The sequence below is a fragment of the Callorhinchus milii genome, unplaced genomic scaffold (assembly GCF_018977255.1).
Source record: "Callorhinchus milii isolate IMCB2004 unplaced genomic scaffold, IMCB_Cmil_1.0 Scaffold12, whole genome shotgun sequence".
Taxonomy (NCBI): Eukaryota; Metazoa; Chordata; class Chondrichthyes; order Chimaeriformes; family Callorhinchidae; genus Callorhinchus; species Callorhinchus milii.
In genome coordinates this window covers 18173591-18188894 of record NW_024704753.1, presented here as the reverse complement: position 1 = coordinate 18188894, position 15304 = coordinate 18173591, and the positions used below count along the sequence as shown (strand labels likewise).

Here is a 15304-nt window from a genome sequence, read left to right as displayed (position 1 = left end):
GTATTTTGCCGGTCATTTTATATCTCCTCCTTTACTCTTACGCCAGCTTGGTTTGATCAGCCTGAGAGGTGGGGGGTGGGGGTGGGGGGGCAGGCAGGGCACAGCAGACCAATCCAGGCTGCAATAACCGTGGGGGTCGTGGTAGGAAAAGAGAGGAGAGGGCAAGTCACGTTACCCCATCAATCAGACCTCTCTCTGACACAGATGACCGTTGTGGTTGGTGTGCAAGAGGGTCAGCTCGAGACACAGATGTCGGAGAAGACCAAAGCTTGCTATATACAAAAGAGCCACTTCACTGCACTGAGCAGCAGCTTTACAATGCTGTGGCCTCCGGTAGAGATTATCCCCAATTACATGGCGGGGGAGGTACAGTGGTACATGATTAAGAGATGTTGAGTTTTGCCTGCGCCTGCCAGATATATATCTAACGCGTAACATGGTGCAAGTAGTTTGTGATTCTGTTTTGGTTCTGCACCTCATCAACGTGACTACCTGGGAAGTCCTGCAGCTTTACCACTTGCCCAGCGCCTTGGGACGTCCTCCCCGACGTGAAAGGCGCTATACAAATGTCACTTGCTGTTGTTGTTACCGGATTTACAAGTCTGCTGCCTCCCATCTCCGCCGATGCCTCTGTAGTAATAGTAGTTTCATTTGATATAGTTTCACCTTGTCACTTCAAAACAACAATAATAATAATCCTCGTATTTGATACGGCGCCTGATCACGTCTTCGAGCCGTCTCAAAGCGCTTCACAGGATACGCTGTAAAGGCGGAGGCATTGAGGGAGAGCCTTCCAGAGTTTCGGGGGGTAGTGGCTGAAAGTGTGACCTCCGATGGTGGGGCGGAGGGTGCGAGCAGGAGGCCGGTGCCAGTTGAGCGGAGGTGCCGGGTGGTGGATTGGGGAGTGAGGAGGTCGGAGAGGGAGATAGGGAGGTGCCAGGGAGCCAAGGGGTTTGAACACGAGTGGATTGAGTGACCGAATTATTTTGTATTGGGGCACCAGCCTACAGTATGAGCTTAAAGCCCTGATATGTAAGTAAATGCACTGTGTGGGTCGTAGCATTCATTCCATGCCAATCAACAGCTCCTAAAATATCCCAATTTAGCCCCTAAGGCCTGCTACAAATTCCACCTAAGATGATTCAGTTTTAAATCTAAGCTTAGACACAATTGTTGAAAAACCTTTTACCGTTTTGTCTTGATTTGGAAGCGAGTTCTTTTGACGAACCGGCTTTCAGATAAATATAGACGGAAATTGAAGAATCGCCGTAATTCTTTGCAGTCTTCCAGTTTAAGGCCTCTTAGTGATGGGCTAAGTTCAGGCAGTGGCAGAATTGCGTGGGGGTGTTGGAGTCTGCTTTTAATCATCCCGTAAGCAGCAGTTTGAGCTGTTGCGGTTTTCATTCATTCTACCTGTAGACTGGGGGCAGAGAACAGCCAAACCATCAAGAGAAAGATGGTTGGTTCACTTTGGGGCAGTCAGTATCCGAGAGACGGTGGGACAATAATAATAATAACAATAATAATAATCCTTGCATTTGATACAGAGCCTTATCACGTTGTTGAGACGTCTCAAAACGCTTCACGGGATACACTGTAAAGTGTAGTGACTGTATATTTTGTGGGCGGAAGGCGGCAGCCAATTGCGCACAGCAGCGTCCAAATCAGTGACAACACCAGGTCTAGATTCCAAGGAAATATCTTTGTAAATGGCTCTTGCCTCTCTTGCTGGGTAAGATCTCTCCTTCCTTGCTGTAGATTTGTGCTAATGCCGACTTATAAATTCTCAGTAACTGCGGGGATGACATTTGGATGATGTGTTCAGTGCATAAAACCACGAGCGCACAGCAACGTATATTTACAGAGCGTAATAATCCCTCGAAAACTGTCAGCTTCATTTATGGTATTAGATGTAGCCAGTGGCAGTTTTCCTCTTAATATGAAAAATAGCACGCAGAGCCACAGCGGAAAACGATTTGCGATATGACTTCAGTGACATAACTCCCATTGGTTTACCAGATTTCCTTGAATATTTCATCCCACTTTGGTATTAGTGCTTCACTCTGTAAAAGGAACAACTAGCTGGCTTGAACATGGTACTACTCCAAATCCATACTAATGACCATTTATCAGCTATCGGCCTCCAGACTGTGATACATTGGGGAGCCTGGGCTGGGCTGGGGATATCACCTCCCCCACCCTTACACATCCATCAAAGGGAAAACGTAGAGAGCAACACTCCTGCCATTTTGTGTTTGAATACATAATCCTTGCATTTTCATCTAACGCTTTATTACAGCAAGTCAAGTTTCAGCCGGTTAGACTCCAGCAGAGCCCCCAATGATCCCTCTATGGTTTCCCCAAGCCTCGGTTCTCGCCAACCTATAATAATAATAATAATAATAATCCTTGCATTTGATACAGCACCTTATCACGTCTTCGAGACGTCTCAAAGCGCTTCACAGGACACACTGCAAAATGAATTGACCATTATTTTGTCTCTCTTGCTTCAGTCTCACCAAGTCCCTCTCTTAAATCTATGAACCTATGCCTAATACTTTCTGGAATTAAGTAGGCAGAACGCATCCGTCCAGGGAGAGAGTGTGCATTCCATTACATACATGGAGCTGTCAGTCTGGTTTGGATACACGTAAGCATGGTGGTGGATTTCCACACGTGTCAGACACCTGGTTGATATAAAGTGCAGTGGGATAATTCTCAATCCATTACATCTACTGCAAATTGCCATTGCTCCTGCTCCTACATGATGTGATAAATAATAATAATAATAATAATAATAATAATACTAATGCTTGAATTTGAGACAGTGCCTTGTCACGTCTTCGAGACGTCTCACAAAGTGCCTCACAAAATATACTGTAGAGTGCAGTGACTGTGTGCTTTGTGGGCGAAATGCGTTAAATAATGTGTGCGAACACGTTTTGCAGAATGACGGGAATCGAATCAGCACGTATTTAACCTCACACCTAGATCTATTGGAAGGGCAGTTCAGTAAATCTCCAGTGATTTGTGTGTGGTGGTGGTGTGTGAGGTGTGGTGTGTGTGTGGGCGCGGGTGGGGGGTGTATGTGTGGTGCCCTCTGTGTGTGGTGTATGTGTTTGCTGTGTGGTTTGTGTATGTGTTTGCTGTGTATGTGTGGTGTGTGTGTGTGTTTGCTGTGTGTGGTGTGTGTGTGTTTGCTGTGTATATGTGGTGTGTGTGTGTTTGCTGTGTGTGGTGTGTGTGTGTGTGAGTTTGCTGTGTATATGTGGTGTGTGTGTGTTTGCTGTGTGTGGTGTGTGTGTGTGTGTGTGTTTGCTGTGTATATGTGGTGTGTGGTGTGTGTGTGTGTGTGTGTTTGCTGTGTGTGGTGTGTGTGTGTGTGTGTGTGTTTGCTGTGTGTGGTGTGTGTGTGTGTGTTTGCTGTGTATATGTGGTGTGTGGTGTGTGTGTGTGTGTGTTTGCTGTGTATGTGTGTGGTGTGTGTGTGTGTGTTTGCTGTGTATGTGTGTGTTTGGTGCCATGTCGTGTCAGTCGCACTGTGCTGTGTGTTCAGCAGGTTCCGCTGCACATTTTAACGGCACCATCTGCTCTGGTCAGGGAGCCGGGCAGAGGACTCAGGCTCACCAGTCTGCAGTGACTTGTGAGGTGTTAGGAACAACACCGTGTTGTATTCAGGGCAGGTCAACTGCTCAGGTCCAGCCTGGCCCAGCGTCTCCAGGTCAGGCTTCTCACTGGCGAGGAGTTTAACCCTGAAGAAGTTGCTTGTTGGACGCATGAGTTTCACTAACTCCAGGCAGGGAACGGCAGCTTGGAGCCAGTTCAGCTCCTGACGGTAGTCACGGTCGAAGAGGGTGGTCTTCAGGCGCGATCTGAAGACGGGGAAGGAAGGGGCGAGGCGGAGGGGGTAGAGGAAGAGCGTTCCTCTCGGCTATTGCTGTGCATTTTTCAGAATCTGTGGGTTAATTTCTCGTTCAGTTTGGATCCAGTCGGCCACTCCGCCTTCTGCTTGTAACCTGTCACCCACTTAAGCCTAAATATACTTTAGTGCACGTGCTGGGGGAGGGGAGACACTTGGCTCTCGGGTTTCTTGGTGCAGATATTCTGCATTTTTCTTTCTCTCCTGTGACCAGTATTTGTTTGAAATCCTTCCATGATCCGAATCCTGTCTGCTTCCCTTAATGGAGTCAGATTTCTATGAAGTGTATTTTTTTCTCTCTCTCTCTCTCTTGTGTGTGTATGCGTCTGTGTGTGTGTGTGTACATGTCTGTGTGCGCGCGTGTGTTTAAGTGTATTTCTGTGTGTCTGTGTGTATTTGCTTGTGTGCGCGGGTGAGTTTTTGTCGCTCTGTCTCTGTCTGTCTGTGTGTATGTATGTGTTTGTGTGCGCATGTGTGTGTGTGTGTCTGTATCTCTGACTTTCTCTGGGGTGTATGATGCACTGAGCACTAATAAAAGCTTTCTTTTCATATCTCTTATTTACAATGGGAACTCTCAACGTCTTGTCTCACCGACTCCATCACAGAAAACACTAGGAAGTTAGTTGTTACAAGCAAAGGATGAAAAGAAAAATGCTATTTTTGACAATTGAATGTATTTCTGTCCATCTTTTTCTCCCTCTGTCTGTATCTCTCGTTGTTTCTCTCTTACGTCGGTCTTTCTTGGCTGATAATAATAATAATCCTTGCATGTGATACAGCGCCTTATCACGTCTTCGAGACATCTCAAAGCGCTTCACGGAATACACTGTAAAGTGAATTGACTGTATATTTTGTGGGCGAAACACGGCAGCCAATTGCGCGCAGCATTTCGAAGACGTTTACATGAGACATTTAGAAAACGCTGACATTTTACTGAACAGCATCTGTTTCTTGTCCAAGACCCAGCAATGAAATTACTTTGCTTTTGTTTATTGAGAGGAACTTATAATACAACAGATCAGAGGCAGCAAGACCTGAGTTGAAGCCATCCAGGTGGCCCTCTTGATGAAGCTGAAATATAGTCACCAAGTAAAGCTGTGGCACAGAAATAGGAATCAGCTTCACAATAATCAATCAGTCTTATAATGGATTCAGCCGTTCTAATCCTGGCTGAGCTGAGCTGGTGTGAGCTGAACAGTTTCAACAGATAGCGATGAGGATTATCATGGGGACGCTGCTGTGCGCAATTGGCTGCCGCGTTTCGCCCACAACATATACCGTCAATTCACCTGACAGTATATTCTGTGAAGCGCTTTGAGACGTCTTTGTGAGGTCAGGGAACTAAGGGATACGGGGAAAGAGTGTGTAATTGGACTTGAGGTACAGATCAGCCATGATCTTATAGAATGGCGGAATAGGCTTGAGGGGCTGAACGGCCTCCTCCTATTTCTATGTCTTGAAGACGTGATAAGGCGGGATATTAAATACAAGGATTATTTTATTTTCTGCCTCCTCTTGTGTTAAAGGGAGGTTAAAGTCTATGTTAGTGCCTCCTCTGCTGACTCCACACCGAGTGTGGATTGAGCACATGACCTTCCAATTTCAATCTTATAACCCTCGGGAGACATTAATCGGAGGCCAATTGAAGGAGAGGAGATGGATGGTTTTGCCAAATGCCATTGACATTGGTTGAACTTATTAAGGCACTGAGTTGGGGGGGAAAACTGGCCAGGTTCCTGTTCTTGTTCACCATCCAGCATGTCCCTGCTGTAAAGTAATAATCCTCGCATTTGATACAGCGCCTTATCACGTCTTTGAGTTGTCTAAAAGCGCTTCACACAATACACCGTAAAGCGAATTATATTGACTGTATATTTGCTGTTGTTGTGGGCGAAACGTGACAGCCAATTCCGCACAGCAATGTCCCCGCAAACAGTCGTGGGATTGAGTGACCAAATTATTATTAATTTTTTTTGAAGGGATTATTACCCCCTGGAAAAGCAATCCGCCAATCGACTTAACACCCGGGTTCCTACTTACTGTTGGGTAAACAGAGGTGTGTGGGTGTGTGTGGGGAGTAAGGAAACTTGTCTAAAGTTTTGCCCTGCCCGGGAATCAAACCCAGGTTCTCTCAACTTGCGAGGCAAAATAATGTACACTCCCCCTCCCCTCAAACCAAAACGTTTCAATGAAATGTTTCAAGAGGGTGGGGGTGGGGGGATTGAGGAACAGATTTGAATGGCTTTCTGTTACTATCCTGTGATGGATATAGCTGCAGGGAAGTGGGGAGGGGGGGAGGGAGGGAGGGGGGGGAGAGTGGAGGAATTTGCTCTCCCTTCAGGACGATCTCTGGTGTGTTATAACAGTCCAGGCTCGGTGCTGAAGGAAGCAGAGGGCAATGTAAAACGATGCTCAGACATTTTGAATCCCCTGGGATTGGTGGGGGGGTTGGTGGAGGTGGTGGTTGGGGGGGAGAGGCTGAAGGGGGAAGGAGTATTGTGGTATATTGATATCCAAAGCTGTGCTGTGTCCAATGGGATGTGTGTATTAACAGCAGGGAGATGGAGAGGCAGGTCCTAGACAAAAGATTGTAAGGCTGGAGCCGGGCGAGATCCATTGAGGAGGTTGCGGCTTTGGAAATTCCTAGCAATGTGCCTGGGAATGCAGTCTGGAGGAACAGCGGACTGCAGCCTGGAGTAAGTGTGAGCTCTCTCTCCCACCCAACACACACAGAGACAGAGACGGCCCTAGTTTCGGCACAGGGCCAGGCTGAAAGGCAACTGGCAGGATTGGGCTGTCACAATTGCCGACTTCACAGAAGATAAAGTGATGTTCAAGACAGACATTTCTGTGAAACAGATCTGAGCTGGAACATCGAACCTGTCCCCGTGTGCGGTGCAAGGAGAAAGGGGGCTCTTTATCTCTCCCTCCTCCCCATGCCCTCCCTCCCCCTTTTGCTCTCTTTCTCTCTCTCTCTCTCGCTCGCTCGTTCTCTCGCACTGCTATTTAGCTGCGGCAGCCTCAAGGAACAAAAGGAGGGGATGAAGCGAGAGATTAAGACTGTGCGAAGCGAGTGAGTCAGACAGACAGACATCATCGCATTCACTCAGTCACTCACTACTGGGAGGAACACAAATTCTGGTGTTCTCCCAAGAAGCGGACGATCAAACGGGTTCAAGGGAGAGAAAGAACAAGAAAAAGGAGGAGGAGGAGACAGGGAGGAGGAGGAGGAGAAGGGGGAAAAAAAGACAATTCAACGACATCAGTAATCGATGGAGCACCAGGAGGTGACGTGAACATGAGCATCGCTACAGCACACACTGGGGAGATAAGAGTTTGGACCAGTGGGTGGGCGTCAGGAACGGTGAGCGCTGTCTGATCTGAGCAGCTCCACGGGAGCTTCGGACTTTGCCAAGACGTTGAATCAGAACACAGACCCCACCACCTGCAGCTGGAGAGAAAACTAAGGGGCAATTTATTTATTTTTGCACCCACCTCCCACCCCCCCACCACCGCCACCACCGCCACCCTCTCTCCTGTTGCAATCGATCAGTTTGCGTTATTGATTGATTGACAGACAGACAGACAGACAGACAGACAACAGCAGGGATGTTGTGTGGGCTGAGGAAAGATTTGCAATCAGACTTTGGTGAGTTCAAACCTCTTTGTTGGTTTCCAATTCAAATTCCCTGAGCAATTGTACGTGTGTGTGTGTTTAGAAAATAAATGTATTGACTAAAGACGACTGATGCAGTGAAATATCGCAGGGCAGCATGTCTTCCAGTTCTAACTCTCTCTCTCTCTCTCTTCGAGGATTAGGTTTGATAGCAGAACCTATCGCTGCACAAAAATTTCATGCATCGAATTTCAAAAGCGTGGGCTTGTTTTTTTAGACCCGGTGAGAAGTCATCGGATGCAACGCCGGTCGGTGTCTGCTGGAAGCCAATTGTCACGAGACAATGAATTCCCACCACCGTTTATTTTATTGTTGATGGGCTAAGAGCGTGAGGAGTATTGTTAATAATAATAATAATAATAATCCTTGCGTTTGATACAGCACCTCATCACGCCTTCGAGACGTCTCGAAGCGCTTCACGGGATACACCGTAAAGTGCAGTGACTGTATATTTTGTGGGCGAAACACGGCAGCCAATTGCGCACAGAGGGGTCCCCACAAACAGCCGTGGATCAAGTGACCAAATTATTACTTTTTTAAGGGATTATTACCTCCGGAAAACCAATCGACTAACAACTGGGTTCCTACTTACTGCTGGGCAAACGGACCAGTGTCCCACGAACAGTGGTGGTTTGAGTGACCGTATTATTATGGGAAAAAAAATCATTTTTTTAAAAAGGATTATTCTTTCTTTTTTTTTTGCAAAGGAAAAAGTTACCAAATTTTGCTTGGAAAGTCAGAGCCGGAGATTGTGGTGTCGAGTTGCTGCTTAGGTCACAACCCCAATCCTCCCCCGTCGAGTTGACAGTCAGCTCAGCGTTTAAATGCTTCATTCCGACAATGTCCACGTCAGAAGGTCACGGCTTTATTCTTCTCCCAAAAGCCCGAGACACGATGACTTCATTCGTTTCTTTTTTTAAACCGGTCCGAAAAGTTACTAACCGAACCGAACTACTTTGAAGGCACGAATTGTATATCCCGGAAAAAGACATTTTTAAAATAATAAGTTGGTCACTCAAACCCCCGACTGTTTGTGGGACGCTGCCGTGTGCAGTTGGCTGCCGTGTTTGGTTCACAAAATACCCAGTCACTTCACTTTACAGTAAATTCTGCGAAGCGCTTTGAGATGTCCCGAAGGCCTGATACTGATTGTGGGTCCTTGTAACAGTCACTTATTTTATTGCTGTATGGCACAGGGAGTCTGTGGAGTTGGAGGCAGCTCTTTAAAGACAGGCGTCTCCACATGTTGGTGGCATACACGTGCGGAACTCCGTCTGGTTTCGATACTCTTAAGCGTGGTGCTGGGTTCCCGTGCGGGCCAGACACCAGACAAAAAAACAAGCTGTGAAATGGACTCAGCTCTTTAAAGAGCACTGCATTGTCAACAACCCCTTCTTCGTTTCGCCCACAAAACCTACAGCCAATTCGCTTTACAGCGTATCCCGTGAAGCGCTTTGAGACGTCTCGAAGACGTGATGAGGCGCTGTATCGAATGCAAGGGTTATTATTATTATTATTATTATTAAAGAAGCAGAAGAGTCTTGAGCATTTGTTTTCCTCGCAAAGGCATGTTTCGGTTTGGACGAAACATTCCCAAATGGTTCACGTCTTCGCTTCACGAGCCTGGCAGACAGCGCAGCTCGTGAAGTCAGCATCCCTTCAATGAAATCCACAGCTGTGCGATCAGAAATCGGAGCTGGCTGCGAGCCTTGACCACAACTCAAATCGAGTGGCTCTCTGGCTGTTATTGCACTCGCAACATTGAGGTCTCCCTGAAGCAGCGAATAGATTCACACAAAGTGAAATTCAAGGCTCGTTTATATCGGCCGCCAGCGAAAGGTTGGTTAACAGGAGCTTTGTGATGTGTGACAACTGGCTCACACCATAAATTAAAAGGAAGAGTGATGTCAGACTGTCTCAAAGTGCTTCACAGATGTACTGTAAATTGTAGTTATTGTATTGGTGGAAGAACGCAGATGGCTATTTGCGAGCAGTGATGTCTGACAAACAGCCATGAAGCGAATGACCCATTTTATTTGTGTGGATTGTTGTTGGCCAGGACACCGGGAGACAGAAACTCCTTTCTCTTTTCGAGTATTGTCAGGAGATCTTTAATGTCCTCCTGAAACAGGCAGACGTTCCCTTGGTTTAAGGTCTGATCCCAACGACGGGACCTCTGACAATGGAACACGCTCCCAGCCTCAGTACGTCGGAGCTTGAACCTTCTGACTGGGAGACGAGATTGCTCCCAACTGAGCCGGGCTGACACACACCCATGTTGTTCCTTTACCCTTTTTCGGTCAGTAGTTGCGATTGCAACAACTGCTTCGGGTTGGAGATGTTTGAGGTAGACATCAGAGAAGTCAGGTCACAGGATGTTGGCAGAGAGAATGTAGAAGGCTCTTTGAGTTCGAGACCAAGAGGTCATCTCGTTTTGGGGGCTTTCGTTACACTCCTCATTTCAAGACTCCGTTGAGTTGTTCTGACTGCTTCGCTGCCAGGTCTAGTTAACTCTTTGAGTTCTGATTCGGCACCTAAAACAAGGGCAATCTGTCCCTGCTGCCTGTTCCTTCTGCTCAGCGGGCTCCAGCCTGCTCCACGTTCCCCCCCCCAGGCCCCCTCCCACTATCAACGGTCAGGCCTTCAGCTTCTCTGTCCCCACCCTCTGGAACTTCATTCCACAGCCCCTTTGCCTTGCCCCCTCTCTTGCCTCCTTGAAGACCCTCCTCTTCGACCACAGTTATGGTCACCCTCCTACTCCTACCGTCCCCGCCCTCCCTCCCACCTCCTGATCCCAACCCCCAGCTCGGGTCCAAATCCCTGACTGTCCAGTGCCTGGGGACGTCCTCCCGACGTGAAAGGCGCCGTGTAAATCATTTGTTGTTGTTTTGTTGTCTTGTGTTTGTGATGTGGTGGAGCACGGCAAGTTCTGCAGACATCTGGAGACAGTGACAGCCTCCGGTAGACAGACAGTAAAAGTGTCCGTAATGTGAGGTCAGGTTGACAGACAGTAACAGTGCTGTGATTGCGGGTGGCAATGGGCTGAGCTGTTGTTTTGGTCACTTGGGCGTCTGACACAAATGTGTAAAGAGTATCCAAACATCCAAAGGNTTTTTTTCGTGAAAGAAGTGACTGAGGGTTGAAGAGAGGGTGACAAATGGTAACTTTGGGGAAGACAAGTTTACAGAGAGCGGGGGCAGTGGGATTGAATTGGACAGCTCTTTCAAAGAGCTGACACAGACATAATGGACCGAATGGTCTCCTTCTGAGCTGTATAATTCTACGATTCTATGATGATGGGGCTGGCCGGTTGAAAGACAGCAACAACTTGCATTTATATAGCGCCCTTCACACCGGACGCCATCTCAGAGCACAATAAGTGAGATCGGAATCCCTTTGTGGGATTTAAACCCTCACCATCTGGATCCACAGGCGAGATTGCTACCAGCAGAGCCAGGCTGACACTTGGCATTATGGCCTTGTGGAGAGCATGATAGAGAAGGTTTGGCAAGGCCACCAGATCATTTGCTCTCTGTGTTTCTGATGTGCAATATGGTTTGTAGGAAAAGCCAGAAAAACAAGGGAAAACACACAAACTCCCTTACGGATAAAGACTTCTCTGCTCTTCCGATGGTTCCAATACCTTTGCCCACTCTTATGTTTTAGATGATATTGTTCTGCATCGTCTGAAACAGAAGAGTAAGTATAGAGACAATGGTCATTTTTAAACAAAAACAAAACAGTTCTCCTTCCGCCCTGAACCCAGCTCGTTAACCGCGGAGAAAATAATAATAATCCTTGCATTCGATATAGCGCCTTATCACGTCGTTGAGACGTCTCAAAGCGCTTCACGGGGTATAATGTAAAGTGGAGTGACTGTGTATTTTGTGGGCAAAACACGGCAGCCAATTGCATGCAGCAGTGTCCCACAAACAGCTAAGGAGTGAGTGACCAGTTTTATTTGGGGGGGGACTGTGGGCCAGGACACCGGGAGAGAGAGAAACTCCTTTCTCTTCTTGAATCGTGGGATCCTTAAAGTCCACTTGAACAGTCTTGATATCATCTCCAGCCTATGTCCACGCACACTTGAGTGAAAGAAATTGGAGCAGTTCAGCCGATGCCCTGACTAAATCAGCACAGAGCAACATCTGAATCTGCAACATTCAAGTGCAGTTGGTACGTCGATCCATTGCGCTGTGGGGAGAAAGCTTCAAAAAAGATATGGTCATATAATCCATAGTATCTGTCAGAATATTATCTGCAGCATCTGGTCTCTCTTGTTCACTGCAAGTAGTTTGTGGCCTCTATGATGCTGAGTGAAGCAACTAAAAATATATTGGATTGTGGCTTTTGTAACGGTTTGAATGTGTACACTTAGTGTAACATCTATTGGAAGGGGTGTGTTCTCAGTTGAGCTCATCTGGGTAACTGTAGTCTGTCTCATTCTAGAGCACTGTGCGCTAATGCATCGCAAATTGACCTTTTTAATATGAAACAAAATCTGTCACTTGATTTTCTCTGCCGTGAAATGGAATTGTCTTGTGCACGTAACATCAGCCCAAAAGTTTGGGTTTCGAGACAACACGAGTCAGCAAACCTAACACTAACCTATTAAAGGACACAGTTGGAGGCCACTTTCAAGGTAAAGGACTGTACGGCAATGTTCTGGCATGAAATCCAACCCTTCCCAGCAGAGCACTGCTTCATATAAAGGCAATGGTCGTAGAGTTAATTCACTGGGAGCCATTCTGCAATGCCATCTGAACAGGCAGATGGGACCTCAATTGAAAGATTAATTCCTGGTGCAACCTGTCCAATAATGAGGTGTTGCCAGAGCGCTGCAAATGTAGGAAATTGTGGTCACTCAATCCACGACTGTTTATGGGACGCTGCTGTGCGCAATTGGCTTCCGCCCACAAAATATACCATTGATTCACCTTACAGTATGTTCCGTGAAGCGCTTTGAGACGTCTCGAAGACGTGACCAGGCGCTGTATCGAATGCGAGGATTGTTATTATTGCTTGAGGTGCCGTCCTTTGGATGAGAAGATAAACTGAAGTCCCACCAGGCTGTTCAAGTGGACATTAACAATCCCTCGGCACGATTCAAAAGAGAATTTCTCCCGGTGCCCTGAACAATCCCCACATAAAATTGAGCATTCACTTCATAGCTGTTTGCAGGACATTGATACGAGCAAATTAACCGCAAAATACACAGTTACTTTACAGTAAAATCCTACAAGAGTGCTGTGTGATGTCCTCCCGATGTGAAAGGCACCATCCATCAAGTGCAGGGATTATTACTGTTATGTTATCTCTTCGACTTCGCCTTTGGTAGATGATTTATTATTGACTGAGAATTGCTGACGGACCATTTGTCTGCTTTCAATCATTTATTACCAACCTGTATTCTGGCCTCAACAACCGTGTCTGCTCACCCCGTCTAGTCTTAATTCTCCTCTGCAAAGAAATATTTTCTGATGTCTGTCCTGATATTCTCCTACGGAAACCGTAGGTAAATTTCCTTACTCCACACACACGCGCCTCTGTTTACCCAGGAATAAGTAGGAACCCGGTTGTTAGTCGATTGGCGGTTTGCCTTTCCCAGGGTAATAATCCCTCCAAAAAAATAATAATAAATCGGTCACTTCAATCCACGACTGTTTGTGGGGACCCCACTGTGCGCAATTGGCTGCTGCGTTTCGTCCAGAAAATATGCAATCAATCCACTTTATAGTGTATCCTGTGACGCGCTTTGAGACGTCAAGAAGACGTGATAAGGCGCTGTATCAAATGCAATCATACAGGAACCGAGCAGCTCTTGGGTATCTGTTTCAAGCATTTATTTTATCCAAAGTTACGATAGCGCCTTGTGCACAAAGTTTATTTAATTGGACATTGCACATCAACAACAGACTCCGAGACAGCAAAGATTCTCTCAAGTCGCCAGGTTTCTGTGGCTTCAGGTAGTTATCGATCAAACAGCCAGTAATGCCTTTGCTTTCCATACCAGAAAAGCCTCCCATTCCATCAATGTCTTGGTGATAGCATCGGGAACTACCCCTAATAGGAAAATAATACCTGTCAATGTCTGGTATTCAGGGTCAAATCACGATTCATTTCTTTTGAGGTGCGTGGGAGTTGGATGATTTATTTATCAGGGAGGGAGAGATGGCTTAAATGGTTAACGTGTTGCTGCACTGAGTATTGACACTCTGGATCATGACCCCAATGACGAATGTAGAGATAGGCCTCGGGAGACATGCTAATGAGGCTGACCCACCAACGATAAGAGAGGACAAAGCTGACACAATAAAGCAGAGGTTCGGTTGTCTGTGTTACTCTGGAGACGTGTGCAGTGTACACCAACTCAGACCTCTCGCGGTGTACGTTATTAGACGGCTTTGGATCGGGGCTGATAGCGTGAGGATAAAATGGATGATCCACTAACTCTGGAACACTCTCCCTCTATCCCTCCCTCCGCCTTGCCCCTTCCTTTCCTTCCCCATCTTCCGATCGAGCCCGAAGACCTTCCTCTTCGACCCGGGAGATGTGTCGGATCGAACGCCGTTTTAGTTCATTTCTCGGTTTTGCTGAGAATCTCGTTTGCCGTGACGCATGCAGGCGTTCAGAGCTGTTTCCGTCGCGAGCGAGAATCGGGCGCTGGGGTTATCAGATTTAATTAAGAGCAGAAGCCAGGCAATATCTCGCAATAAGATTCCTGCTCTGATCCATACAAATGGCAGTGATTGTCATAGGATGCTTGAGTCAGCTCAACGTGTTGGCTGCTCTCACAAAACTTGTATCTAATATCGAGCCGCCTCTAAATGAGGGGGTGAGGGGAGAGGCACTGCCTATCTGGTACACGGCACCTCAAATCTAGGAGAGGGAGGGAGGGGGATCTTTGGTATTGGCACGTTAGTCCTGTAGCTCAGTGGTTAGAGCACTCGCCTCGCAAGCGAGAGGACCTGGGTTCGATTCCCGGGCAGGGCCAAACGTTGGGCAAGTTTCCTTACTCCACACCCCTCTGTTTACCCAGCAGTAAGCAGGTTGTTAGTCGATTGGCAGATAGATCGCTCTTCCGGGGGTAATAATCCCTTCCATAACATTTTTTGAAAAAAATAATAATTGGTCACTCAATCCACGACTGTTTGTGGGACACACAAATATACAGTCGCTACACTTTACAGTATTCTCTGTGAAGTGCTTCGAGACGGCTCGAAGACACGATAAGGCTCTATATCAAATGCAAGGATTATTATTATTATTATTATTATTATCATAAAATGACCAGGAAAGATTACAGCTGTTCTGGAACTCCATCCCCTCTGCCTTGCCCCCCCCCTCCCCAACTTTAAAGCCCACCTTAAGTCAATTCGAAAGCATTGGTCACATTGCGTACCTTTAGCTCGGACTCCCAGTGAGCTCTGCGAGGCATGATCTAAATGTAAAATTGTTGTTGTTACTGACACTCTCACCCAGTGTCGGGTGTGTGTGTTCCTGGCATTCTGTTTCCATGCTATTGCTGGCGCTGCTGATGATGATAATTACCCTCTCACACATTTCCATTTCCCTCAATCAGTACGAGCTTCTCGAACAAGTTTCAAAAGTGCCTATTTAACAGTAATGACATGATTGCGCACGGATCAAGGAATATTATATTATATTATGATGTGCGCAAGGCGTCCTCCTGTGAAGAACACGGGCTT

The 15304-nt window shown here is 46.9% G+C and overlaps 1 protein-coding gene and 1 non-coding gene across 7 annotated transcripts in view; both read left to right on the top strand.

The window, feature by feature from the left end:
• grip2b (glutamate receptor interacting protein 2b) overlaps positions 1 to 15304 on the top strand; it is a 92202-nt gene that overhangs the window by 28460 nt on the left and 48438 nt on the right. Inside the window, exon 1 of one of the 6 annotated variants that reach the window (XM_042339725.1) lies at positions 7523 to 7568. The exons of 4 other annotated variants lie outside the window; for them this stretch is intronic. In XM_042339725.1, the coding sequence (XP_042195659.1) occupies positions 7529 to 7568 (40 nt within the window). In that variant the 5' untranslated portion in view covers positions 7523 to 7528. Of the gene's footprint in view, positions 1 to 7522; positions 7569 to 13061; positions 13107 to 15304 lie in introns of those variants that run through there. One more of the 6 variants, XM_007890479.2, reaches the window with a different exon arrangement.
• Positions 14516 to 14589, top strand: trnaa-cgc. The gene has a single exon. It is a non-coding gene; the product is annotated as a tRNA-Ala (tRNA).